This window comes from Pteronotus mesoamericanus, unplaced genomic scaffold (genome assembly GCF_021234165.1).
Source record: "Pteronotus mesoamericanus isolate MK-2021 breed Mesoamerican mustached bat unplaced genomic scaffold, CSHL_Meso_final contig_180, whole genome shotgun sequence".
Taxonomy (NCBI): domain Eukaryota; kingdom Metazoa; phylum Chordata; class Mammalia; order Chiroptera; family Mormoopidae; genus Pteronotus; species Pteronotus mesoamericanus.
This window is the reverse complement of record NW_026555076.1, coordinates 9,379,258-9,407,255: the sequence shown is the minus strand read 5'-3', so window position 1 is coordinate 9,407,255 and position 27,998 is coordinate 9,379,258. Positions and strand designations below refer to the sequence as shown.

General features: G+C 35.1%; 1 protein-coding gene across 1 annotated transcript; it reads left to right on the top strand.

Moving 5' to 3' along the window:
* The first annotated feature begins 69 nt into the window (after window positions 1-69).
* LOC129065515 (transmembrane protease serine 11B-like protein) lies at window positions 70-27,737 on the top strand. Its single transcript, XM_054566747.1, has 10 exons — window positions 70-296; window positions 14,536-14,657; window positions 21,005-21,123; window positions 21,222-21,289; window positions 23,527-23,687; window positions 24,396-24,434; window positions 24,970-25,144; window positions 25,904-26,163; window positions 26,642-26,784; window positions 27,576-27,737. The coding sequence occupies exons 1-10, from the start codon at window positions 70-72 to the stop codon at window positions 27,735-27,737; spliced, it is 1,476 nt and encodes a 491-aa protein (XP_054422722.1).
* The last annotated feature ends 261 nt before the right edge of the window (window positions 27,738-27,998 follow it).

Below are 27,998 nucleotides of genomic sequence, written 5' to 3'. Positions count from 1 at the left end.
GCACACATATTTATTAAGCACTTAGTGTGTTCCAGCAACTGTCAAGTATAGACGCAGTATCTTCTAAGGATGCGGCATTTAGTGTATAAAGATAGTAAATATAAGATAATTTTGGATTGTTATAAATGTTATGAAGGAAATATAAATATGATGGAAAATAGTGGGGCAGAGGAAGAGTACTTGAGATTGGGCAGTCTGAATTACTTCTCTAAGAGACGAGCATTTGAGCTGGACCTAAAGGATGAAAAAGCAAAACATATAAAACACCTGAGAGAAGAGAAATCCAAAGGGAACAAGTATGAAGTCCTTGGGACTGAAATAAGTGAAGTGGCTGTGTGGGTAGAAACAATTTTTCTATCATCAGCTCTTCCTTCTCAGTAGGATTTACATGAGGTTAAAATTCTGAAAATTTTTGGCAACCCCTGGGCCAGTTTGTTTACTGACCCAAAATCTTGCTAAATATTTCTGCCTTGAGATCTTTGGGAGTTAACAGATTTTGGTGGTTCAATATGAAGACAAAATGTATTTGTATCTGAATAAGGACTGTGGGGGACTTGCACCTTGTATCTGTCTTGATCTCCCAATGCTCGCCTGTACTCTCTCGTGATGTACTGTATTCTTTGCTTTTAAATAAAGGCTTTATGTATGTATTTCTTATGGGATCTTATCAATCATTTCAAGTATCCAGACTTGTGAAATATTTTCAAATTTAATATTTAAAAATACAACAGTGGTGCCCTGAAGCTGGCTTGCCTCATCGCACGAGCTGAGTGTTCAAACTTCAGAGATTGTGTTAACAGTGGTGAAGCACACCAGAGTTGGAAACTAAGGATTCTAAATACCCCAAGCTCATCATGTTCTAATTATTTTACTATGCATTACTAGTATTTATGGTCTTGAGGTTATTTAGCTCTATTGTATCTGTACAGTAAGGATAAATAGAGTGCTACTGCTCACATCTTCCCAAATATATGCTTGGCAATGTCATGTGGGTGGCTTGAAACTGGTCATGGTGGATTTATTTATACCATGGAAATTGGTCAATGTTATAAATGATCTCCTACCCCCTAATCCTGAAACCATGTTGTAAAATCCAAGCACACCACTGAATGTAAATATTCCTCATTTTTGGTTTCAAAAGAAATCTTAACCAAATGATGCACTGGTACACAATTTTTATTTCAGGACATTGCAGACTAGCTTTTGGGTCATTGTGCTGGATGTTTTTGTTAAATGTCTTAAGTACTGCCTGCTAGTGGTTGAGCTCAAGAAGATTTGTTACTGGTTTTTATTTTTCATAATTTCAATGCAAGCAGAAGTTTCAGAAGTTATTTTGGAAACATTTCACAGAGACCTGTTAAGAACATTCAGATTTGCAGTTTACAGTGATTAATTAAAGAATTCCAGAAAAGACAATTATGTTATTTTAATATGTCATAGTCTCTATTGTGTTTAATTTTGGAAATAAAATAATTATTTCATGCTTTCTTTTGTTGTGTCTTAAATAATTAAATTATCTTTATTTTAAATTTTCACAGTTCCAGTGGTCCTTATCTTACCTCTGTAACTTGTTTCCTGATCTCATTTACAGTATACTCCTTTTCCCTCTGTAACATTCTAAATAAAGTTTTTCTTATAAAAAAATAAAAATAAAATTTATCACAGGTGACATTCATGGTTGAGTGAACAAAACTCTATTTTTACTAATTATAGGAGTACATATTATACAATAATTCCATTAAATATCTATCTCTAGCTTTATAAGTCTACTTCATGCTTTTTAAAGTCAGGTTTATCTCATTTACAAAAATAAAATTGAGCAATGCCAAAACCACTAGCCAGGGTAATGAGAGATTGCCCCCACATTTTGTTTCTGAGTCATTTGATGAAAGGTAAAGGATTAGAGGAATTTAGCAATTATCAAGAGCAGGGACAAAGTTGTAGTCATTAGAGAGAACTAGTCTAGTAGCACCTCTGTCTTCTGCTTAAAATTCTATTCCAACTCTGGTCTCAGCACCCTTTGAGAATAAAAACAAAACTCTTTATTATGATGTGTTAGTGCTTCAGATTGCCCTGGACATACACATGTCATTGAACTTTCTACAAGATGTAAAAATTACCTATTTATGCATCTGAATGTCTTACTAGACACTGAGCTTCTCAAGGGCTTATTTTTCATCTTTGTGTTGCATCTTTGCGTGGCTACTTCAATGGAGGTCAGTATTGTGTTCAACTGAATAAAACTAAAATGTAATATCAAGACCTGGCTTCCACGTGCATCTCTCTTTTCTCTCCCATCACATACTTGCGTTTCTCTTGTGATCCAATCACACTAGTGAGATTTCTGAAACATGCTATATTGGGCCTTTCCAAATAGTGTACTCCTTGTCTGCAATGTCCTTCAAAAACTTTTGTTTTCCTAGTAAACTTACCGTCTTTTAAAAATTAGCTCATACCTTTGTGAGAGTTTATTCACTGTGTTCTAATGGATATTATACTTATTGTCACCAAGCCATCATCTCATCCAGGAAAGTTATATAAAGCCAACAGATACAACTTATTTTTAGTAAGTATTAATTTGGCCCTGACTCTGGAGAAGCTGTATTTAATTGCCAATTCCAACTTAATTTTTACTCAGATCCATATAAGGATAAGCTTATATTTCTAAGTATATCTAAGTTTTTTAAATTATATAACAATTGTATCAACACATTATCCTTGTGGAAAAAAAAATGAACCCATTACAGATAAAGCTGAAGTTTTTTTTATTGTTGTTCAGTTACAGTTGTCTTACCTTTTTCGCTGTTTCTCTCCCCTGCTATGTCCCCCGCCCCTCCCCAGTCACACAGTCAGTCCCCGTCGTGCTGTCCCTGCCCATGGATCCTCTATTTATGTTCATTGACGTGCCCCCTTCCCCTTCTTTCCCCCTGTACCACCTCTCCTCTCCCTTCTGGTCACTGTCAGTTTGTTCTTTATTTCCATGTCTCTGGTTATATTTTTCTCATTTGTTTGTTTTGCTGATTAGGTTCCACTTATAGGTGAGATCATATGATATTTGTCTTTTCCCCCCTGACTTATTTCACTTAGCATAATGCTCTTCAGTTCCATCCATGCTGTTGCAATGGGTAGGAGCTCCTCCTTTCTTTCAGCTACATTGTATTCCATTGTGTAAATGTACCACAATTTTTTGATCCACTTTTACTCATGGGCACTTAGGCTGTTTCAGGCACTCGGCTATTGTAAATTGCATTGCTATGAACATTGGAGTGAATAGGTTCTTTTGAATTGGTGCTTCAGGATTCTTAGGGTATAACCTCAGCAGTGGAATTGCTGGGTCAAAAGGCAGTTCCATTTTTAGCTCTTTGAGGAAATCCCAAACTGTTTCTCACAGTGGCTGCACCAGTCTGCATTCCCACCAACGGTGTACTAAGGTTCCCTTTTCTCCACAACCTCGCTGCACTTGTATTTTGACTTGTTTATGATGGCCATTCTCACCAGTGTGAAGTGGTATCTCATTGTGGTTTTAATTAGCATCTCTCTGATGGCTAGTGATGTTGAGTATTTTTTTTGCTTGTCTATGGGCCCTCTGTATGTCCTCCTTGGAGAAATGTCTCTTTATGTCCTTTGCCCATTTTTTAATTGGATTTTTTGTCTTCCTGGAGTGGAGTCATGTGAATTCTTTATATATTTTGGAGATCAAACCCTTGTCCAAGGTATCATTGACAAATATATTTCCCCATATGGTTGGTTCCCTTTTCATTTTGCTGATGTTTTCTTTAGCTGTGCAGAAGCTTTTAATTTGATGTCATCCCATTTGTTTATTAGTTCCTTTATACCCCTTTCCCTAGGGGATGTATTGGTGAAATTCTTGCTATGTGGAATATCTGAAATTTTCCTGCCTATGTTCTCCTCTAGGATTTTTATGGTGTCACAAGTTACATTTAAGTCTTTCATCCATCTTGAGTTTATTTTGATATATGGTGTAAGTTGGTGGTCTAGTTTCATTTTTTTAGCATGTAGCTGTCCAGATTTCCCAACACCATTTATTGAACTTCATTTTATGTGCCTGCCCCCTTTGTCAAATATTAATTGACCATATTGACATGGGTTTATTTCTGGGCTCTCTTTTTTGTTCCATTGGTCTATGTGTCTGTTATGCCAGTACCAGACTGTTTTGATTACAGTGGCCTTGTAACATAGATAGATACTAGGTATTGTGATCCCTCCTATTTTGTTCTTCTTTCTCAAAACTGCTGAAGCTATTTGGCGTCATTTATGGTTCCATATAAATTTCTGAAGTATTTGTTCTATTTCTCTGGAACACGTCACTGGATATTGATAGGGATTGCGTTGAGTCTATAGATTGCTTTGGGTAGCATGGACATTTTAATTATTTAATTCTTCCAATCCATGAATAGGGTATATACTTCCATTTATTTGTGTCTTCCTTAATTTCTTTCTTCAGTGTTCTGTAACTTTCTGAGTACAGGTCTTTTACCTCCTTGGTTAAGTTTATTCCTAAGTCTTTTATTTTCCTTGTTGCTATAGTATAGTATGGGATGTTTTTCCTAATTTCTGTTTCTATTATTTTAATATTAGTGTACAAAAATGCCTTGACTTCTGAATGTTGATTTTGAATCCTGCCATTTTTCCAAATTTATTTATTGTGTCAAGTCTGTTGCATTTTTATATGCCAAAAATAAACTATCAGAAAAAGAAATTAAGAAAACCATCCCATTCACAAATGCTTCAGAAAGAATAAGATACCTAGGAATAAACCTAACCAAGGATGTAAAAAACTTGTATTCAGGAAATTATAAGACACTGAAGAAAGAAATTGAAGAAAATACAAATAAGTGGAAGCATATACTGTGTTCATGGACAGGAAGAATTAACTTTTAAAAAATATCCATGCTATGCAAAGCAGTCTATAAATTCAATTCAATTCCTATGAAGACATCAATGATGTATTTCACAGAAATAGAACAAATATTCCAAGAATTTATATGGAACCTCAAAAGGCCCCACATAGCAAGAGCAACCCTGAGAAAGAACAAAGTTGGAGAAGTCATGCTACTAATATCAAATTATACTTTAAGGCCATAGTATCAAATAGCATTGTACTGGCATAAAAACAGATGCATAAATCAATGGAACAGAATAGAGAGCCCAGAAATAAACCCACAACTTTATAGTCAATTAATATTTGGCAGAGGAAGCAAGCACATTCAATGGGCTAAAGACAGTTTATTCAATAAATGGCATCAGGAAAATTGGACAGATACATGCAGAAAAATGAAACTAGACCATCTTATTACATACACCGCACCTTAGAGTAAATTCAAAATGGATTAAACACTTACATGTTATATCTGAAACCATAAAAATGCTAGAAGAAAACATAAGCAGTAAAATCTCAGACATTGCTCATAGCAATATTTTATATGATCTATCTCCTCAGGCAAAGGAAACCAAATTAAAAAAATAATCAAATTGGACTACATCAATCTAAAAATTGCACAACAAAGGAAACCATAAACAAAATAAAAAGACAACCCATTTAATGAGAACATATTCACAGATACATTTGATAAAGAGTTAATATCCAAGGTTTGTGAATAACCAAAAAAAAAACAAAAAACCCCCACAAACAATCCAATTAAAAAATAGGCATGAGTACTGAATAGACACTTCTCCAAAGAGAACATACAGATCCCAATAGACATAAAAAAGATGCTCAATGTTACTAATCATCAGAGAATACAAATTAAAACCACAATGAAATACCATCTTATACCTGTTAGAATGGCTATCATCCATAAATCAACAAACAAATGCTGAGGGGAATGTGGAGAAAAGAAAACCCTTGTGCACTGTTGGTGAAAATGCTGACTAGTGCAGCCACTGTGGAAAGCACTATGGAGATAAGTCAAGCAATTAAAAAATGAATCTGCTTTTTGACCCAGAGTCCCACTCCTGGGAATAAATCTGAAGAAATTCAAAACACTAATTCAAAAGAACCTTGGCATCCCTATATTCATTGCAGCATCATTTACAATCACCAAGATATGGAAGCAGCCCAAGTGTCCATCACTAGATGAGAGGAGAAACAACTATGGGGCATTTACAAAGTGGAATACTACTCAGCTGTAAAAAAGAAAATTTTACCCTTTGTGACAGCATGGACGGACCTGGAGAATATTATGCTAAGCAAAATAAGCCAGTCAGAGAAAGACAGATAGCACATAATATTACTCATATGTGGAATCTAATGAACAACCTAAAGTAACAAGCGAAATAGAGACAGACTCTAGATAGAGAGCAGGATGACAGCTATGGGGAGTAGTTAAGGGGTGGAGGGATTGAGAAGAAGGAAAAAGGACTCATGGACATGGGTCATCGTATAGTGATTGCTGGGTGGGAGGTAGGAAGGCATAAGGGGGATACATGGTACTAGAAAAAAATACAATTACGAGAGAGAGAGAGAGAGAATAAATGGTGTTCTAAAGAGCCTTAAATAGTGACTGGAAAAGTTCATATATTAGCTTAAAAGCAATTTAAAGCTTTGGAGATCAATATGATGCCAATTAATATCATCATTCAGGTCTCTCTGTTTAAAACCTTCAGAGAGGCTTTTTGGGACCAACCTAAAGATAGCTACCACACGTGACCCCCAACACTCCACTTTAGACCCAGTTACTCTGCTTTATTTCTTTGAGGTGTGTGTAAATATCTTATATAAAAGTACATATTTGCTGTTTTCTTGAGTGTTTATTTGTATTTCCCATTTGAATATAAGCTCCATGAAGGCAGGACCTTTATTAAATCTGTTGCTGTATTTCCACTGGGAGGTATGAAGGGGAACTCCCCCAAATCAGAATTTATTTATAAAATATTGTGTATTTATTCTTACATATTTAAAATACAGTCACCTTCAAAGTACTCTCCACTTGATGCATTACAGCTATCAAGACATTTTTCCACTGCTGAAAACAATTTTTGAACTCATCAATTTTGCCTTTTAATGCTTCTGCCATTTTTCATTTCACTTCTTCTTCAGCAAAGCATTTCCCTTTGAGGAATTTTTTCATATAGGGAAAGAAAAGAAAGTCGCTCAGGGTGAGATCTGGTGAATAGGGAGGGTGGGGCATGGGAGTCATGCCGCCTTTGGTTGAAAACTGCTGAACACTTAGTGCAGGTGCACTGGTATATCACCCATCATGAAATGCACAAACGTGCTGAAAGAGTCTTAAAAATAAATTCACTGGAGTTGAATGCAGCCTCTTACAACGATGTCAGCTGATACACTGATATAGATGGGTTCCTAGAACCGTCACAATGTGGGAGCAGCCTGTACTACAAGGGACCTGTCCTCCAGAAGATAATTATGTTTTTCTGGAGAGGCCCCCTCCTACATATGACAAATATTTGTTAAATAAATGAATGGAATAAGTGGTTAAATATATGAAAGATGGTGCCAAGAATCTAGATATTTGTGTCCAAAATATATAAATTACCTCCTGATTTTTAAAAATATTTTTTATTTATTTTTAGAGAGAGGGGAAGGTAGGGAGAAAGAGGGAAAGAAACATCAGTGTGAGAGAGAAACATTGATGAGCTGCCTCTCACACATGGCCAAACCAGGGACCCAGCCTACAACCCAGGCATGTGCACTGACTGGGAACAAACCAGCAACCCTTCCCTTTGTGGGACAGCCCAACCAACTGAGCCACGCTAGCCAGGGCACCTCCTGATTTTTTGTTTTTCTAAAAATTTTGTGTTACCCAAAACCTTAATCCATATATACTTAGTAACATGACTTTTGACTAGATCAATTAGTTCCATTTCTTACAAAGAATTACTAAGATACAACTGTTATTTCTTACACCAAAACCTACTTCCATCAGTAAATATATTCCTACATAATTATCTATAGAGTCCCAGTGAGAATTTTTAGATTTAGCATGTTACAAATGAGTAATGCTGTAGCAGCATTATTATATATTAAAAAAAACAACATATATCTAAGTCATTTGCTAAAGACTGCTGTGGTGAAAAGATTTGGTTTCACTGAGGAGGAGCTTTATATCATAAAAGGGATGGATGGAATCTGAGTCAGAGCACTGATTCACCAAAACGTAGTGGTATTGCTTGGGCGGATCTCTTGGACAACCAATCCCAGTTACGTGGACTGTCTTTTTCTAAGTATCCAACTCAAAGAGTACTTTTCAGTTCTTCCTTTAAACCACAAATGCACAGCTGTCATCCACACCTGTTAAACAAGTTTCCTCTTAATTATCTTCTGCAAGTGCACCCAGCCCTTAAAATCCCAGGTATGACTGTGGTTAGCACACTTACCTGAGAACCACTGATCAGGACAAAAGAAGTGCAGAAGTTTCCTTTACCTCTATTGACATCAACAGGCCCTATAGCAGCACATTATGTATAGGTAAGTGGAGATTTGCTTGCCTAAAATTCTGACATAAATAAAAATAACACTGTTTCCCCAATATGACTCCCACCCAAGGGTTGTAGTAAAATAATTGTGTTTAGGAGGTTTTGTAATTTTCCCACAGAATTTTTAATCTCCTGCAAGCAGAAAACCCTACCACATACATTTTTGTTTAGAACCTGTAGTTTTGTGCAGTGATTTGAGGGGTGCTTCAGACAGGTGGCATGCAGCTTAATGTCCTGTGGGTGGAAAAAATAATCAGAACGTGTGACTGTTCTGAAGTGGAGAGGGGAAAGCAGAGAGAAATTTTTTTCTCTTATAAATCAAATGTAAAATTTTTATTGGTGGCAATCATGATCACAAGTCCTTTGCATTTTTTTAAACATTTTGTGCTTTCTAAAGTCCTTTTGTGAATCTTGTCTTGAATCTTATAGTCCTATTGCTTCATAGGTGTTTTCTATAGAATCATAGATAAAACCATATATTTTATCTGTAAAATGTTCAGGAATTAGAATAGCATAATTATGTATAAAGATGTATTGTTTATTTTTATAGTATCTAACTAGATAATTATGATGTGAAGTGGACAGTGATAATGCCATTCAAAAAATTTTCTTTTAGCTCACAAGGTGTTTTCATCAAAACATATGCAAAATAGCAAAATTAAGTGAACATAATTATAAAATATTTAATGTTCAGATAACTGTGAAATGTAAATGCATACCTTATGCAAATATTTCTCTAAAAATACTTATCTTGAGTCAATAGTTGAGCCTTTAAGATACACACACACATATTTTTACAGTATTGGTAGTCATGTGAAAATGTGATTAGAAAGAGCATACTCACTATGATAGGATATACTAAGAACAGTTTTTCCTGAACAAAAGTAAATAATTTATTTCTGCATATTCTTTTTACTAAAAATGTTATATTATTCCTACCAAGATGTATTCTTATTAGCCACATCTTTGATCTAGCAGAAAAAATCATAGTGATCACAACCCATTTAAAAGTGGAGAGGAAACAGCATGATTTCTTTGTTTTGTTTTGTTTTATCTATAAAATAGTAATCACCTTTATGCTAGGTGGATGATTTTCTTTTTTATTTACAGGGCACCTCTTCTTCTCCTTTAACATTTTGACACTTGTGTGAAGTCCTAATCTGAGAGAGTTCAAAAAATTAAACCATTGTTTCTAAGCATTCATAGTTACTAAGGGAAGCTTCAAGCTCCAATTCAGTGGTTAGCTCCTCAGAGCGAGGCATTAATCTGATTTTCCAGAACTTGAGTAGATTTGGTATCAGGGCTGTTTCTGCAGGCACATTTTTAAAGAGACCCTAATTGATCCTGTGGTTGCACTTGGCTCCCTGAATGATGAACAGCCAAGAGGAAGAAAAGGAGCATTAGAAGTAGAAGTCAAGGCTTCAAAATCACATTTTATCAATTTTAATTTTTTTCTTACAGTTAGTCCTATAGGATAGAATTGGAGAAATCTCAAAAGAAAGCTGTGTTTTAGACCCTTGCCAAGGTGAGAGTTCATGGTCAGGTTTGTTTTTTTTTTAACGGCAAGATACAGTTAATACTCTGGATCCTTTTTCAGTAATTTTCCTTATGTGATTTTTCAGAAGAATTTGTATTATGCACTATCAGAAATGTTGGACAAATAGCTGAGAGATTTTTGTGTCTGGGAAGTCTTTCATTTTTAAAAAGCTACTTAGTCTGTGTCATGGTTTATAAGATTTTTAGGTTACGAGTTAAAGATTGCTACAACCCAGAACTAGTCACAAGCAATAATCAAAATGGACAAAGAGGATAAAAAGAGTAAGTATAAAAATCTATAGTGTTTTCAATGAAAGACAATTGAAAATAAGGAAGTCATTTTAGTTCTCTTTCAAACCATTTTGTTTGAATGAAGTCTAAGACATCTGATTTGATCAAATTCTAATAGACTTAAATTTATTTATATTGTTATATGAATACAAGTTCTTAAACTGTAGAAATAAGAGAAAAAATTTTCCCAAATCTATATGAAATCTTCTTTTGCAGTAAAGCTGTAAAATAGAACTAATCAAAATAAGAAATGTCCAAATATATCCTCAATTAAAATCTTATTATGAAAAAAAAAAAGAGTAAGAGGAGGTCATGGAAAAGTAAAGAAAAGGTGTGGAGTAAGGGTGTAGGGAACCAAGAAGTGAGTAAAGCAGTTTTAGTGAAGCTAAATACTTTTGAGATGAGGTAACTGCTTACCCATCAATGAAAGGTGAACAATATTTTGAATTTGACAGTTAAGAAATATGTTGATTTAAAGTTTTTTGAGAGACATCAAACAGTAAGACTGTGAAATTCAGTAAGTATATGAAAGATTGAGATAAATTAATTGTAGTTAGAATGGAAACATTTTTCTTGAAATGAGAAATATTAATTTTTCATAATATTTTTATATAAAATGCACTATAATATACAAATCTATCTTTACAGTTTTGTTTCTTCCCTGTTTTGGGGGATGACTCCACAGTTGACATCTCCAACTACATTTACTATCAGTCTGATATCTCCAGTTGTGTAACTGGAAATTTAAATGTCTCTCAAAATCAAGATATATTTATCATTTTCTTCCCAAGCTACCTGTTCTAGGCTTTGTTTACTCTCCTTTACTTTCTGAGGCAAAAACATGTGTCATATTTAACATATTCCCATATTCACCACTATAGCTAAATAATTAGCAATTCTGATATATAAATATCATGCTGTAAACCTTCTTAAGTTCATCACTTTCTTTTCTTGCTACCACTATCCAGACCCCATCACTACATTTCCATGGATTGCAGTAGCCTCTTTACCCATTGATCCTCCCCTTTCTTTTTTTCCCCTCCTTTAAAGTATCATCATGCAGACTGTTTGCAGATTCTTCTTCTTAGGCACCACATATCCCCATGATACTCATTTCTATAGGGTAAAGTCAAAACTCTTTTAATTAGCACTGAAGGCTTTCCATAATCTGTATTGTTCTGATCCGATCTATCTATTCTTCATATACCTCATTGTCCTTAATATCCCTTGGCTTTATGTATTCACTCCTTCAACAACTGTTATGCATAATGTATTAGACACCACCCTATGCCCTGTGTATAAAACAACAACCAATAATGACATGACCCCACACAATAACATGGTCACAATTAGAGGTAAAATGACTGCCATATGAAAATAAAAACTACTTTCAGTGTAGATCCATAATAGGCTGGGCCATGGAAGACTTCAGGGAAGAGGCAATGAATAATCAAGTTTGAGTGAAAGCTCTCTGGGTAGACTCCAGGTGGACATTTTAGGTAGGAGACTAGACTATGCGAGGGCATGGAGCTGTGAAAGAGTTAGGTTGCACATAGAACTCTGAGTAGTTTGAAATGACTGGTGCGTAAGTTAGAATCAGATAGAAATATAAGTTTTAAAAGTGAAATAAGATGGTGGAGAGGTTGGTCTAAGACAGGAGCAGTTTATTTATAGAAATATGAGGAAAAAGCTGAGTGTGGCCTGCAGATAAAGAGAAGTTCATAATAGTGATAATGGAGTTGTAAATATTCTCTTCTGTGCCTTCTACTTTCTCATTGATGAGGAAGTTGTCAGCTAAGACTGTGGATGGGGCATGTGGTGGTGGTTTCAGGAAATAGTTTTCAAAGAGAGTAAAAAAATTCAATAGAGAATTTTTAAAAATCTTTTTCTTTTGAAAGCATCAATCCAATTTATTTTTATCTGAAATCCAGTATTTCATAAACACTGCCCCTGATATTATTACTTCTATTCTGTAAAACCTGAAAATACATCCTGACTAGATTAAAGTTTTTTAATATTTTGCCATGAGAACATACAGTGAAGTGAGAATCTGAATCACCAGGAGTATTAAAGTGCAAATTATCAGGCATTTTTAGGAATCTGAATACATTAGATGTGAGGTAAGATGTGCTAATTTGCATATTTAATAAATACTCCCAGGTGTGTCTGATTAAGGTAATCCTACAATCATGTTTGGAGGAGACCCACTATATAGACAAAATCCCAACACCTTTGCGCGATATAAGTTTATTCTTGTTGTTGACCTCCCTGTTGATGTCAAGATTCTCTATAAAAACAGAAACAATAGTATATCTCTTTTGATAGATAGATAGATCTTATTGGATATAGTATATACAATTATATCTGTCTATCATTTATCTATCTATCTATCTATCAATCATCTATCATCTATCTATCTATGTTTCTATCTGAAGATTGAGATAGAAATTTTAAGGAAGTGCTTCACACAATTGTGAGGCTGGCAATTCTGAAATCCATAGGACAAGCTGGCAGGCTGCAAACTCTAACAGGATTTCTATATTACACTACCACGGCAGAATTCCATCTTTTCCCAGAAATCTTTTAGCTTTTAAGGATTTTATCTGATTGGATGACCCCAATTATCCCCTTTAATATTGAGAGTAATCTCCCTTATTTAAAATCAAATGATTATAAATGTTTATCACAGCTTCAGAATACCTGCAGAGCAAAATGCGGGCTAGTGATTGACCAAACAACTTGGCACCATAGACTTTCCAAGGTTGACACATAAAATTAACCATCACACTGTCCAATTTCATTTTTGGCCAATCTATGACTCACAGTTGGCTGCAAGAAAATTGAATTGTTCATCATTCTTTAGCACTGAATGCTGTTCCTTCCTCCTAGACAGGTTTTCATACCTCTTAGTCTGGAAAGTTCCACACATCCCTATTTCTATTTAAGCAGAGATTCCCAACACATACTTGTTGTATAAATGAAACACTGTGAAAATATCTAACCTATTTATTGTAGGTTGATCAGAGAATGCTTGCCTATAAAATACCTCTTTGAATCATATTTACAAACAAGCTATTAAGAGAGCTGAACACTGCTCTGACCCATCATAGCACTTCATATTTATGTGTTCTTTGTATATGAGGGGGACCCTCCCAAAAAGTGGAATTATCTTCTGGAGGGCAGGCCCCTTGTAGTACAGGTTTCCCCCACACTATGTATTTGGAACCCATCTATATCAGTGTAGCAGGTAGCTTATGAGAGGCTGTGTTCAGCTTCAGTAAAATTTTTTTAAAACTCTTTTAATGCATTTGTGCATTTCATAATGGGTGATTTACGACCTCACCTGCACACACTGCACTGATTGTTCAGCAGTTTTTTACCAAAAATGGAATGGCCCCCATGCCTTACCTTCCCTATTCACCTGATCTGGCCCTGTGCAACTTTCTTTGTTACACCAGATGAAAAAAGGGAAACATTTTGTTGATGTGGAAAAGATGAAACGAAAAACTGCCAAAGTACTAAAAGGTAGTAAATTTATGAGTTCAAAAATTGTTTTGAGCAGTGGAAAAAAAGCATCTCAATAGGTGTGTTGAATCATATGGAGAATACATTGAAGGTAACTGAAGTTTAAACTTCATGTAAAAAAATGTAAAAATAAATTTACAATTTTTTATATGTAAGTTCCATTTTTTTGGGCCCCCCTCGTATAACAAGAACATAATAAATAAAATAAGATTATGATCATACGTTAGAAAGTTATGACAGGCTTAAGCATAAAGAACTTCTAAGACATTTTCATTCCCTGCTTCTCTTCTCCCGCAACGTGGCAAATTCTTCATTGACTGATACTAACTGCGTTACTACCCATTGATCATGGGAAGGCACTAGATGCTAGGTATAATAGGTAACTTGGCAACAACCGTCAGACTCCTGAGAACTAATTTCACAGTATAGATCCAGAGAGGTTTGATCATAAATATTAAGATAAGCTTATGGGCTTGCTTTCTTTCCTTCTTCTTTATTCCCTCTCTCTCCCTCCCTCCCTCTCTCCTTCTCCCCTTTCTTTTCCTCTCCTTTCCTTCCCTCGCTCCATCCCTCCCCCCTACCCCGCCATCTCTCTCTCAAAATGTCTTTTGCTATTACTGTACCTAAATTGTGGAGCCTGTAGACATGAGTAAAAGGAAAGAAATAAATATTTGGAATGACTGATTTTTTTGATATATCCTTCACATTTACTTTATTTGCTTGCAGACCAGTCACAACTTCCCGTACCCGTACATCTTTGCCACTATGGATAATTGCCCTCATTGTGTTTGGAGTGTTGGCAATCCTGGGAATAACTGTTGGTCTCCTGGTTTATTTTCTGGCATTAGGTTGGTAAAGAATATATTTTCACTTATTACAGTTGTCGTAAACTTTATTTCCATTTCTACAAAAGAAAAAAGACAATTGCAAACAATGAATTACCTCTATTTAAAATGTTTATGTCTGGGATGCCAGGTAGAAGAATGTATACCATATAGATATATGAATGCATAGATAGATATTTAATAGGCAGAAAAGTACTCTACCAAGATGGTATTATATAGGTTATTTTATAATTTTATAGTTAAAATAAATTTATTTTATGTGAAGAAAAAATCAAAGAATATTGAATTTTGACTATTTACTCTTAATAAAATAATATAAACACTCCCCTTAACATAGATTAAAAGGCTTTGAAAACAAAGAATAGTTGCAGTTATTTTTTAAAAACCACATATTTTAACTTTAGAAAGTATTGTATTTATATCATGCTATGAAAGACAAAAAAATCAGCACACTTCTCATTTTTACATTGTCAATGCTTATAACACTTTTTTTCTGGTTGGTTATCATAATTACTATAGGTTTTTTTTTGTTTTGAATGGATATTTATATATATTTAATTGAGCATACACACACCATTAACCTTTTTTTATGACTTTGCCATGATTGGATTTTTTCCCCTACAAGGCTATATATACTCATAACTTAGAGTTAAATTGGAAGACATTTGATGTAAAAAATGTGACTTCTCCTCCATTATGTCTCATTTCTCAGAGGCAACCACTTTAAACTCTTTTAAGTTGATTCATAATCTTGTTATACCTAATTTTTCAGTTATTGGTTTTATCTGTTCACTTTATACTATGGAATATGAAGATTCTGTACTCATTCATATCCTGATTACATAGCAATCCACTTGGGATTTTCCTTCCTTAACATGGGGATTACTTTCAGTTGTCTGTTGGACTTAATTTCCTAATGCCTGCATTTCATATTTCCTTTTTATTATTTTATTCACTCAGTTGTGGTGGTGTATATACTCTAAGAGCTTTCTGAGAAGTATACATTTTTGACAACTTGTATGTCTGCAAATATCTTAATTCTATTCTTAACCTTATTTCATAGTATAGAATTCTGGTTGGAAAAAAGTGTCCCACTGAAGATAAATCTCTGTTGTCCTTTTGTTCTCATAGCTTCTGTCAAGAAGTCTAAGAACATTTTGATTCAAGAGATTTTGTAGAAAACCTCTTCTCTCTGAACTTCTGCAGCCTTATTGGATATTTTTCCTGTCCCCACTACTTTGAAATTTGCTGATAATGTGACATTGTCTAGAGCTTATTTCCATTCATTTTACTTTCAATCTAGAAACATATACTTCAGTTCCTGAAAATTTTCTTAGATTATTTCTTTGCTAATTTCCTGTCTTCTTTAGTGTCTCTCTGTGTCTCTCTCTCTTTCTCTCTCTCTCTCTCTGGAGACCCTGTACTTTGGATATGAGGCCTCCTAAATGCTGACTCTAATTTTCTTACACTTATCTTTTTATTTTCCATTCTTATTTTTATTTTTATTTTATATTTTCCCATTGGTTGGTGTTCACTGACAGAGCGTATAATTGGCAATGCATAGTTAAGTGGTGCACAAAAGTTTAAAAATGAAAACAGAATAGTAAAGGTAAAAACTTGACTGTGATATAGTATTTTTAGAAAAAATAGAGAAAATGCAAATGTAAAAGCCTGTGTTCATCCTGTATCAATTTTTCTTAGAACACAGTGGGATCTTTTAAGCTACAGATTCAAATTCATCATAGTTCTTTTTCAGGAATATCAGCTATGCATTTTTTGTGTCTCCTTTGCCTCCAGTGTTTTTCATTCATTCAATAATAATTTTATGCTGTTTTCCCTTTCCATTTCACTTTGTTTGTTTTGCTCAAACTTGCCCTCCATGTCATGAGATTTTTAGTATATGTCAGTTGCTTCCAATGTGGCTTTTATCTGTAATACTTTTTCCCTCTTCCATATCTTTACTGAATTCTCCATTTTCTTTTTCACTACATTGTTGTATATTTTGAACTCTTCTACTCTACAATATCTTTAAGACAATAGGAAGTAGTAGTTAAAATTCTTCCTTTGGTCCCTTGATAAATATACAAGTTTTCTACTAGATCCTTTGCAATTATTATTTACTTCTCTTGATTTTAGCAAGGCTGTTTTCATTGGATTACTGTGAGAAGTAAGTCTGAGATGGCTCATAGGATAAGAGAGTTTGCAGCTTAAATTTTGTTTTGTCTTCTCAAACATTCTCTTATACAGTCTGTTTATTTTCTTAAACAGTAGGGCATATTTATCTTCAGTTTTTAACACTTAAGATCAGGGTGGCCCTTAGGATAGCTCCTTAATTTACACTCTCTGAATCATGGTAGAATGATCGTGACATTTTTCCTTTTCCATCCCAGCTTAGTGCCAGCAGGCTGCCTCAGCAGGTAGATTAGATCATGCATAATAAAAATGGTACAGCAGTACAGTTATACTTTCTTGTTTCATTGTTGTCATTCTGCAGTGTCAAAATAGATCTCTACAGAAATATTCTGTATCTTTTTCCAGAACATAAAGTCTTAATACTTGAATCATAGAATCATTGAGAATTTTAAGAAAAATCTTTAATCAACTCAATTTGTGAGGAGATGAATCTCTGCTCTATATTATTTCTCACCTTAGTATATATTTCCTAGTTTTTGGCATGTTTGCTTCATAGTTTTTGGTTTAGAGTTACGGATGTTTCCCCCTCTCCCTGGAATTGAGCCCTGCAGCCTTGTCTCCACCCCTACCCCCCAGGGAGTTAGAAGCAGGAGAATGTAGAAATGCTCATACTCTCACAGCTCTATAGAAATGTTCTCATAATTCATGTGTAAACTCTTACATTGAATAGAGAACCCTTAGTATAAACTAATGAAAAATTTTTTAAAATTATGTGTTTGTGTAAGTTTTCTTTACAGAAATAAGTTAAAAGTAACCAGATCATGGAAAAGTTATAAAACAAGTTCCTACTTTGTGCCCTTCATCCATCTTTCTCAATTTATATTGGTATTTAAACCACCTATGCAGATGGGAATGTTACTAATAACATGCAAGACTTATCAATATTCCATCTTTAAGGGATTATCTTCATCTTATCAAATACCAACAGAGCACAATGGCTTTATATACACAGTGGCCTAAACATAATGAGCAATCCCAGGATTGCTGCATAGGATTAAAAATATGATACTCACAAGGTGATTTCCTTGTTTTAGAGTATGGTTTCTTAGTCTTAAATGTCTTAGATATTATATATTTAGTTTACCCATGGTATCTGTGGAAAAATGCTCCATGGAATTGAAATAAAAATTATTTGTATCTTGACAATTAACTTTTTACATTGAGAAATATTCATAGGTACCTAATTGCTGTAATAGGTATAAATATTTAGGAATTAAATTAAAGAACTCAAGGATTCACTGTGAAAAGTAAACTATGAAAAATAAAGTTGAATACTTTCAAGGTCTATTTTTGCTACTTATGGTAAAACATAATAAACTACGACTGCAAAGCTTGGTGTCTATGGTAGAGGACCTGTTACTTACAAAGAAGCTAACTACAATTAATAATTTTAGTTCACAAATCAGAGCTCCAGCCAAGATGAAGATGTAGGTAGATACACTTTACCTCCTTGCAAAACCAAAAGAAGGAAACAACCAATTAAGAAAAAAAAACAGAACTGCCAGAAAATCAAACGGTATGGAAGTTTGACAACCAAGGAGTTAAAGAAGAAACATCCATCCAGACTGATAGAAGAGGTGAAGACAGACAGCCAGCGTGGAGAAGATGTGTGGCAATGCAGCGGCTGGCAGACCATGCAGGTGAGGAAGCAGCTGTGGTGGCTGGTGGACTGGTCAGTCCCCCATTCACATGCCTATAAACTGGGAGGAATAACTAGGGAATGAAACAGACTGTGCAACCTAGGGTTCCAGCCTGGGCTAGGTAAGTCCTCAGAACCTCTGGCTGTAAAAATCTATGGGGGTTGTTGCAACAGGAGAAACTGCCAGTCTTTTGAAAGTGAGGTGAAAGTCGAACAAACAGCAATATTCCTTCTCTGACCCCTCCTGCACATACAGTGAAGGGGTTGCTCCTGCTGGTAAATATCTAAGGCTCCATTCCTTACAATCTAACAGGAGTGCCAAGACAAAGAAATATGGCCCAAATGAAAGAACAGATCAAACTTCCAGAAAAAAACAAAGCAACAAGGAAATAGACAACCTATCAGATGCAGAGTTCAAAACACAGGTAATCAGGATGCTCACAGAAATGGTTGAGTATAGTTGTAAAATAAAGGAAGAAGTGAAGGCTATACAAAGTGAAATAACAAAATATATACAGGGGACCATCAGTGAAGGGAAGGAAACGGAGACTCAAATCATTGATTTGGAACAAAAAGTAGAAATAAACATTGAACTGGAACAGAATGAAGAAAGAAGAATTCCAAAAAATGAGGAGAGGTGTAGGAACTTCTGGGGCAACTTTAAATGTTCCAACATTTGAATCATAGGGGTGCAAGAAGGAGAGGAGGAAAAGCAAGAAATTGAAAACTTATTTGAAAAAATAATGAAATAAAACTTCTCCAATCTGGTGAAGGAACTAGACATAGAAGTCCACAAAGCTTAGACAATCCCAAACAAGTTGGACCCACAGAGGAACACGCCAAGACACATCATAATTAAATTACTCAAGATTAAAGACAAAGAGAGGATCTTAAAAGCATCAAGAGAAAAGCAAAGAGTTACCTACAAAGGAGTTCCCATAAGATTGTCCGCTGATTTCTCAAAAGAAACTTAGAGGCAAGAAGGGGCTGAAAAAAGTATTCAAAGTTATGAAAAGCAAGGACCTATGTCCAAGATTACTCTATCCCGGAGAGCTATAATTTAGAATGGAAGGGCAGATAAACTGCTTCCCAGATAAGGTCAAGTTAAAGGAGTTCATCATCACCAAGCCGTTATTACATGAAATGTTAAAGGGACTTATCTAAGAAAAAGAAGATCAAAACTATGAATGGTAAAATGACAACAAACTCACAACTATAAAATATTTAACCTAAAAAAGGCAAAAACAAAAACAAACTAAACAAACAACTAGAACAGGAACAGAATCACTGAAATGGTTCTCAGCAGGGATGGGGAGAGGGAAGAATGAGGGAAAAGGTACAGGTAATAAAAAGCATAATTGGTAGGTACAAAATAGACAGGGGTAGGTTAAGAATAGTATAGGAAATGGAGAAGCCAAAGAACTTATATATATGACCCATGGACATGAACTAAGAGGGGGAATGTTGGAGGGAATGAGGGTCCTGGGTGGAGGGGGATTAAAGGGAGAAAAAAAATGGGATACTGTAATAGCATAATCAATAAAATATACTTAAACATATTAAAAATAAAAAAGCAGAAAAATAATTTAATTCACAAATTATTATTTATAACCAATTTTCAGCATTTTGTTTAGGACTCTCTGGCATTTTTTTACCATCACCTTTCTCACTATGAAATACTTTCACTACATTTATAATGGCAAATTTTTATTTTAAGTAAGGTATCTTCCTTCTCTGAATTCATGTAGAACTAATAGTTGAAAAATTATCTTTAACACTTAATTATGTCTTTCTTAGTACCTCATTTTTAATGATTTAATCCATATTGAGACTCTTCCACAAGATGGTTTTCAAAGGCAATGATCATATTGCAATTTCATATTAACATCTCTTTAGTGCCTATTGTATGCTAGGCACTGTTATACTATATCCAGCATTTTCCTAGATGGTTAATATCTATAACACATTAAAGGTAAGATATGTCATACATCAAAGAGCTTAGTGTCTATAAAATTTAGGAAGGAAATGTAATAGGTTAGGTGTGGGCTTTGGACTCAGAAAAGTCAAGTTTTGATTCTTGACTCTTAGTAGCTATATGATATTGGATAAGTTACTGAATAACTCTAAGACTATATTTTTCTGAAAAGTGGGCATACTTCATAAGGTTCTTATAAAGTATCTTAACATAGTAAATACTTAATAAATGGTAACTATTTTTATTCAGTATGACCATTGGTTATTCCAGAAAGGAATTTGTATTATATGGTCCTATCTGTCTCAATCAAGACGTGATAACTCTTTATGACCTTTGTCTGATATATATCTACTTCATTTTTAGTCTATAAACAGTTTCCACAATGCTCAGTTTATCTAATGAATCATGCCAGAAAGATTCACAGCATTTATCAACATGTAATATGAGCACAATACTTATTAGGTGGTATTACTATATAATCTGTATCTGGATTGGAAATCAATTTCCCTTAAATAATTATTGGACCATTTCTTTATCTCACAGAAAACACAGTTTATTACTACCAAGGTAGATTTACAGTGTTGGATATTCCACATAATGAAAATTATGCAAGAGAGACATCACCAGAAAATAACTATCTTAGCAAAATTCTGGAGACTAAGGTAAATTAGTATTTTTCTATGTTTACTTAATTGTTAATTCTCTGAAATATAAATATGTTATTGGAATTTGATGTTTGATTCTGTGTTCTCTTTGACAGATGGTTGATGCATTTCAGAATTCTAGCATTTACAGACAATATATCAATTCTCAAGTCATCACACTGGAGTAAGTAACTAACAATAACAGAAAAGACATCAACCCATCATACATACTATTATGCTTAAAATTCTCCTGTAAAAAAATGTCTATTGATGTTACAGTAATTTTGCAATGAATTACTAATATTTAGCATTATTCTAAGCTAGGTGTCAGATTTACTTTTTAATATAGAAGTAAAGCAAAGATTGGGTAATGTAGCTGAGTTCATTATATCTATTAAGAATGTATCAATCCTTAAATTACAGATAATGAATACCTCTGGTTTCTCAAATTTTTTATGTTCAGAAAACATTAGATGGTCCCTTAGACCAATGTTTGATGCTCTGACATTTTTATTTAGCAGTAGCATAAATACAGACCTTGTTTTCTCCCATCTTTCTCCTTGCAAGTAAACTAAACACCTTATAGAACTGTCCTGGAGTTCTCATAGTGTAGAAAAGAGCATATCTGTACCATACTTTGATAGCAAGGCTTCTAGTCACCATAACAAGATGTAAAATCCTTATGCAGTGTTCTTTGCATGTGGGTTTGAAGTAGCATCAAGTAACAGAGGGAATCAGGAATAGCAATTAGGCAACCTGAGCCCAGCCTTTGCCACTTAGTAGCCTTAGAGCCTTGGGAAAGTTACTCTATCACTTAGAGTCAGATCTCCTTTTTGTGAAATATTGTTAATAACACCTATACTGCCTCACTCATAAAACTGTACTCAGGATCAAAGAAGATAATATGCATGGAACAATTTACAAATGAATACATTTCAATGGAAGGAAACTGTTGCTTTTACTTTCATCAATGCCACCAGACTATGTCCTTATTGCCCCTACTCCTGGGACTCATGGGACTGCTGAAATTGCAGAATAAATCGAAATCTCAACTAGCATTAATTTTGGGGGTCAAATTCAGTATTGGAAAGAAATAGCAAGGTAAAATTCAAGGGCCCTAGAATCTCTCAGACAAAACTGCAACCACCAGAAGGTCTCTTCTTTGTTTTCATGCATGTAACTTCAGGTATCTAGAGGAAGTGATGGAGAGGCAATTTCTCATTTGGGCACACCCAGTTACAATAATCAAATTTGAATGAGCTGTGTGCCTCCTAGGAATGATTATTGATTTACATGCCAAAAGATTAGTAGCCCATTATGGGGGCCCAATGCATCATGATGCCACTCCAGACACTGGCCTCGAGGCTGCTTGACAATTCCTACGTGGCTGCTGACCAGCCTCTTGGCTGCCCCCTTTTTTCCTAGTTTCATACAGATCTGCCATGAGCACTACAGTCAACTTAATCTCCCTCAAGCATAATTTTACTCAAATTCTCTTCACTGCTACTCTGGCTAGCATGAAAACCCTCCTCCACTCACGTCCAGTCTTCTAGACACTTGTCACTGGCTGACCGGGCATAGGGAGACAGAGGGCAGCGTATAAAGAGCCGGGTTATGGAGTCAGTCATTCTGAATCTGTATCCTAGTTTAGTAGCTGTGTAGCCTTGAGCACAATCTTGAGCCTCAATTTTTCCTTGTCTGCAAAGTAAAGGTAATGACACCTATGCTGCTGCATTGTTAGGGATGCTAAGTGCGATAACCAAGTATTTAGAACACAGCAGATGACCAACAAATGCTCATTAATGTTATTGCTGTCTAGTTATTCTAGAATACTAGTCCTCCTCTCCTCTGCCTTATGAAATTTTCCGCTTGATGATGAAGCAGCAATAAAAAATGCTTAAGGGCCAGTGTGTACATCACCTCTTTTATGAAAATATATCTGATCCTTTAAATGAAAAATGACATCCTTTATTTTATTATCAGAAGATAAGATAAATATCTTACTATTTTTGCCCCATTTATTATAGTAATTTTTATATATGCATTATCTCCCTTAAAAAACAACATTTCTAGAGGGTAGGAAATATATGTTAGTCACCCTTGCCTCATCCAATAGCACCTAGCTGAGCCGTTCATCGATAGCAGTTGCACAATATGTGATTAATGAATGTTTGAATAAATTATCCCAGTTCTTCTACCATGCCCCTCAGGCCTTTTCTATTTTTCAGATGTGTAGAACTACTTATCCTTTCAACTAAATAATATAGCTGCATGCATACTGTCACCAACTAAATGTGATTAAAGTGAAGGTACTGTACAAACCCATTAAAAAAACAGAAGAAATCAAGATATGAAAGATCAAGAAATGAGGAAGGTAATGCAATTTTTCAGCAATATATGACACCTTTATGTTGTTTCCAGTCCTGATAACAACAGCGTGATAGCACATATATGGCTGATATTCAAGGCTCCCAGATCAATGAAGGAAAACACACGAAGAAGAATTGAAACCATCTTACATCAGATGCTGAATAACCACTCAGGATCCTTGAATATAGATCCTAATTCTCTTAGGCTGATGGGTAAGCTTATGTATTAGAAGAGAGCAGTGTTATTTTACTCTTTTTATCCCTAACACCTTTTACAAGCACTGGAAACAAAGCTGATCCTCAATAATATTTTAAAAATGAATGCCATTGTTTTACATCAAGAGCAATAATTTGTATTCATTATTAAAAACACCTTCAAATAAAAATGCTACACCTTAAAAGTGGTTCTGGTAGGAAAAAGGTGCTTCTCCTTTTAAAGTACATAGTAAGACTGAACAGTTCCTACAAGTAATGGTGTTTCTTGCTATTCTTTCCATGATCAGGAGAACATGTAACTTTCAAAAACAGCATAGGATCTGCTGTTATGACAGCTCACTTCTAAAGTTATATTTCTATACTAACAGGGATCAGATTCACTTGTGGGAACTACCTGTTCTTTCAAAGGAAGTTACTGGCAATTTTCCACTCTAGATGATATGGAATACAATTCCATTTAAGTAACAATAAGCCTCTCATGTGGAACTATGAAGATGATATTTCCATATCACATTCACATACAGTAAAAGAACAATTTGAATAAACCAATGTTCTCTCCTTTCTAGTGACATTTTATCCTGAGATTTCAAAGTATTTCTGGACCCTCCTACTCTGCTGGACCTACCATCTCATTCCATTGGTTCCGGGGCTAGTAGACTAAAGATAGGTATTCAATTTACCATGTTCTTTTTTTTTCTATTTCAGAAATCAGTAAGACCACTGCTGAAAAAATTATCAACAACCGTAAGTTCAGATAATTTTTAATTAAATATATGAGACAATCCAAAACATAAGCCAAAACTAAAATTAAAGGGCCCTTGTATCTTGGTCAGACACAGTCCTGAGTGCTTTACATACAATTTACTTAATCCTCACAACCATTCTAAAATAATACCTAAAAATAGGTATTATCATCCCATTTAGAGATGGTGAAACTGAAGCACAAAGGAGTGACCTAATTTGCCTAAGTTCAACCAACTTGTAGAAGGTGGGACCAGAATTCAGACCAGAGAGTATGGTTGTAGAAGCCATGGACTTCACCATGACTTTGTATGCCTCTTACCGCTTTTACATTCTTCAAGGGCTGAGATGTCTTGGAGGTCCTAGGATGGGTATGGAGGTGAATCAGGGGCTGTTAGTGGTTCCTGTGCAGATTACTCTGTTCCTATAAGTGTAAGATGTCAGATAAAGGCATACAAGAATAACTCACTTCACTCTCAGCTTTGTAATCAAACATCTTTCTGTTCTCAATGGAACAAAACTTGACTTCCTCTGACAGGCTGCGGGAGACGAGCAAGGATGTCAGCTACATATGATAGAGTCAAGGGAGGTTCCAGTGCTCGGGAAGGAGAATGGCCCTGGCAAGCAAGTCTCAAAATAAATGGCCGACATTACTGTGGAGCATCTTTGATCGGTAGAAGGCACCTGGTGACTGCAGCTCACTGCTTTCAAAAGTAAGTTCTTCATGTTGCCCAAAGCTAGGGAGACCAAAACCTCCAGAACATTTCCAGTTGATACCTGTTATCTTAGTTTAATTATAAGTAACACTCCCTTTCCTTATCAAAAGTATCCCGGAAGGTTTGGAAGACAAATTATGTGGTAAACCACCCCAGACTTTCCTTAGAATACCAGTAATTAAAAATGGAAAATCATTCATTTGTAATACAACATATGTATCTCACATAATTCTTATCTCACATCACTTTATGCTCCAGGCATCCCAAACTACTCGTAGGTGCCAGGACACATTATCTTGTTTCATACCTCCCTCCCCCTCTGTGCATGCTTGTCCCCCTCTCCTCTTATAGGCAAGTAGGACTCAGCTCACTGGTTCCTTCCAAAATGCTAGTTTCCCTAAGAAATCTTCCATTTCCTAGAGCATGCAGATTTAAATCCTCCTGTTTGTGGTCCCACTAATTATATACACAAGCATTTAAGCAACTATAACTGGTCATATTTATGCCATCTTTCATTAGACTTAAATTTCTGGAAGGCACGGGTTATTTATTTTCCTTTCTGTTTCCTCATTGCCTTACATCGTGTATAGTGCAGGGACTGAAACAGGGTTTTAAAATTAATTTCGAAATCAGGTTGTATCACTGTTAATGGATTATGGAACAAGGAAAACAATGTCATGAAAGGAGTGCAATAGATGCAGGCCATATTTTTATTATTTTGAAATAATACAAAATACATGATTTTTGATTCTTTAGGACACATAATCCAAAAAATTATACTGTCAGTTTTGGCACCAGAGTAACTCCCCCGTATATGCAACAATACGTTAAACAAATTATTATTCATGAAAACTACATCCCGGGTGAACATCATGATGATATTGCAGTTGTACTGCTCACTGAAGAAGTTTCATTTAAGAATGATGTACATCGGGTTTGTCTTCCTGAAGCCACACAGATTCTTCCACCAGGTGAAGGAGTTGTTGTTACAGGATGGGGAGCACTTTCATATAACGGTAAGTCCAGTGAAAACTTAACATAGTGTTTAAGGTGCAAAAGCAACAAGAAAAGTTAGTGATCTAGGTACAGAGTTAAAGGCACTATTTACTCCCAGATGCCCAGTATTCCCAGGCAATCTCTCAGGAAATGCTGCATAAGGAGTAATGATTTTGCAGATTGCACTGGTTTAGAACATTCCAAGAGGACCAATTTATTTGTGAAAACTCTAAACTAGAGAACCTAATTGAGAAACTTCATGTCCAAAGATGTAAAAAGAGAGACAAGGTTATAAGAAAGGCAGAGTGAGGAAGATGTTTCAAATTATTCTCTGAACATTTCTTTTTTATTTGTTTGACTGTGGGAGCTAAGTGGGCTTCTTCATCCTAAGAATAGTCAAGGGTCAAATATATGTCTTATGGATAAAGAACCAAACAAATTTTCCATCCTGCTCTGTTTCAGAGCAGCTCTTTTCCTGAGAATGTTTACTTCCTTTAGGAGAATACCCATTGTTACTTCAGAAAGCACCTGTGAATATTATCGACACAAACACTTGTAATTCTTGGGAAGCATATAATGGTATGGTAAAGGACACGATGCTGTGTGCTGGGTACATGGAAGGAAATATTGATGCTTGCCAGGTAAGACTGGACATTATTCACATTGACCACACAATAATAAGTGCCTGCTATTATTTTATGAACATTATCAACATGTAGATAATTCTATGCTTCCTTTAACTTGAACTCTGACAATCCAGTCAAACTCCCTCGGCTTTGACACTAAAGTAAGCATTAAACAAACACTTATGTTGCAAATACTTTGAGTCAAGCACAGACTGAAGTCCTTTACAAATATCCTCCTCATAACTTTGTGATGGAGCTACCATAATTATATAATTTTATAGATAATGAGACTGAGGCAGAAGAAGGTCAAGTAATTTGTACAAGGTCACACAGCTATTAAGTGGGAAAGCGGGTATCCAAAACAAAGTAATCTAGCATCATAGTTTATAGTCTTAATCACATTTCAATAAAGAATCAGTGTCAGAATGATTTAAATTATTTCACTCCCATTTCCCTTGCATTTTTAGCCTCCTTATGGCTAGGGGTCTGGCTACATTTCTCAGATATGAAGCCTTATACTCCAAGAATACCAGTAACACTTGTCTCCCAAAGCTTTCTCATAGAACTAGACCTTATAACTTCAAGGTCAATTCTAAAGAGCCCCAGAGAACATATTTTGGCCAATCATAATTACAGTCTGGCCAACCACAGTTACAAATAAGGATGAAGCAGGAATTTATACCATATGACTTCGTATGGTCTCTATGAAGCATGAATTACAACCATCACCTGGGCTTCTCATTTAGAGTAAGTAAAGTATCTGGGAGTAAATTCTCATAATGATACATATTCTTTGTTTAATTTAGGGTGACTCTGGAGGACCACTGGTTTACCCCAATTCTCGCAATATTTGGTACCTTGTTGGAATAGTGAGCTGGGGAGAAGACTGTGGTAAGATCAATAAGCCTGGTGTCTATATGCGAGTGACTGCCTACCGCAGCTGGATTGCCTCCAAGACTGGTATCTAGGGGAAAACTTCTTGTAGGAACTATGTTCAGTCATTTTTACTCACTATTTCTAAGCCTTATGTAACATGCATTTTAAATTAGTGTATGTAATAGTTGTTTAGAAAAAAAAGTGTGGTCCTGAGGAAATATTTATGAACCTTAATATTAAACAGACTCTACAGAACAAGAAATCTCATGTTTAGTCAAGACGGCTTAACCAAAGAAAATGTTCCTATCATAAACTGACTATTACTATTTGCTTCGTATTTTATGTACCCACAT

Bases quoted from the DNA above. Each gene is read 5' to 3' on its own strand.
- LOC129065515 (XM_054566747.1), top strand. From the start codon at position 70: ATGCGGCATTTAGTGTATAAAGATAGTAAATATAAGATAATTTTGGAT. The intron at 14,658-21,004 runs GTTGGTAAAGAA...TTTATCTCACAG, and splicing joins GGTTTATTTTCTGGCATTAG to AAAACACAGTTTATTACTAC. The intron at 26,164-26,641 runs GTAAGTCCAGTG...TACTTCCTTTAG, and splicing joins GGGAGCACTTTCATATAACG to GAGAATACCCATTGTTACTT.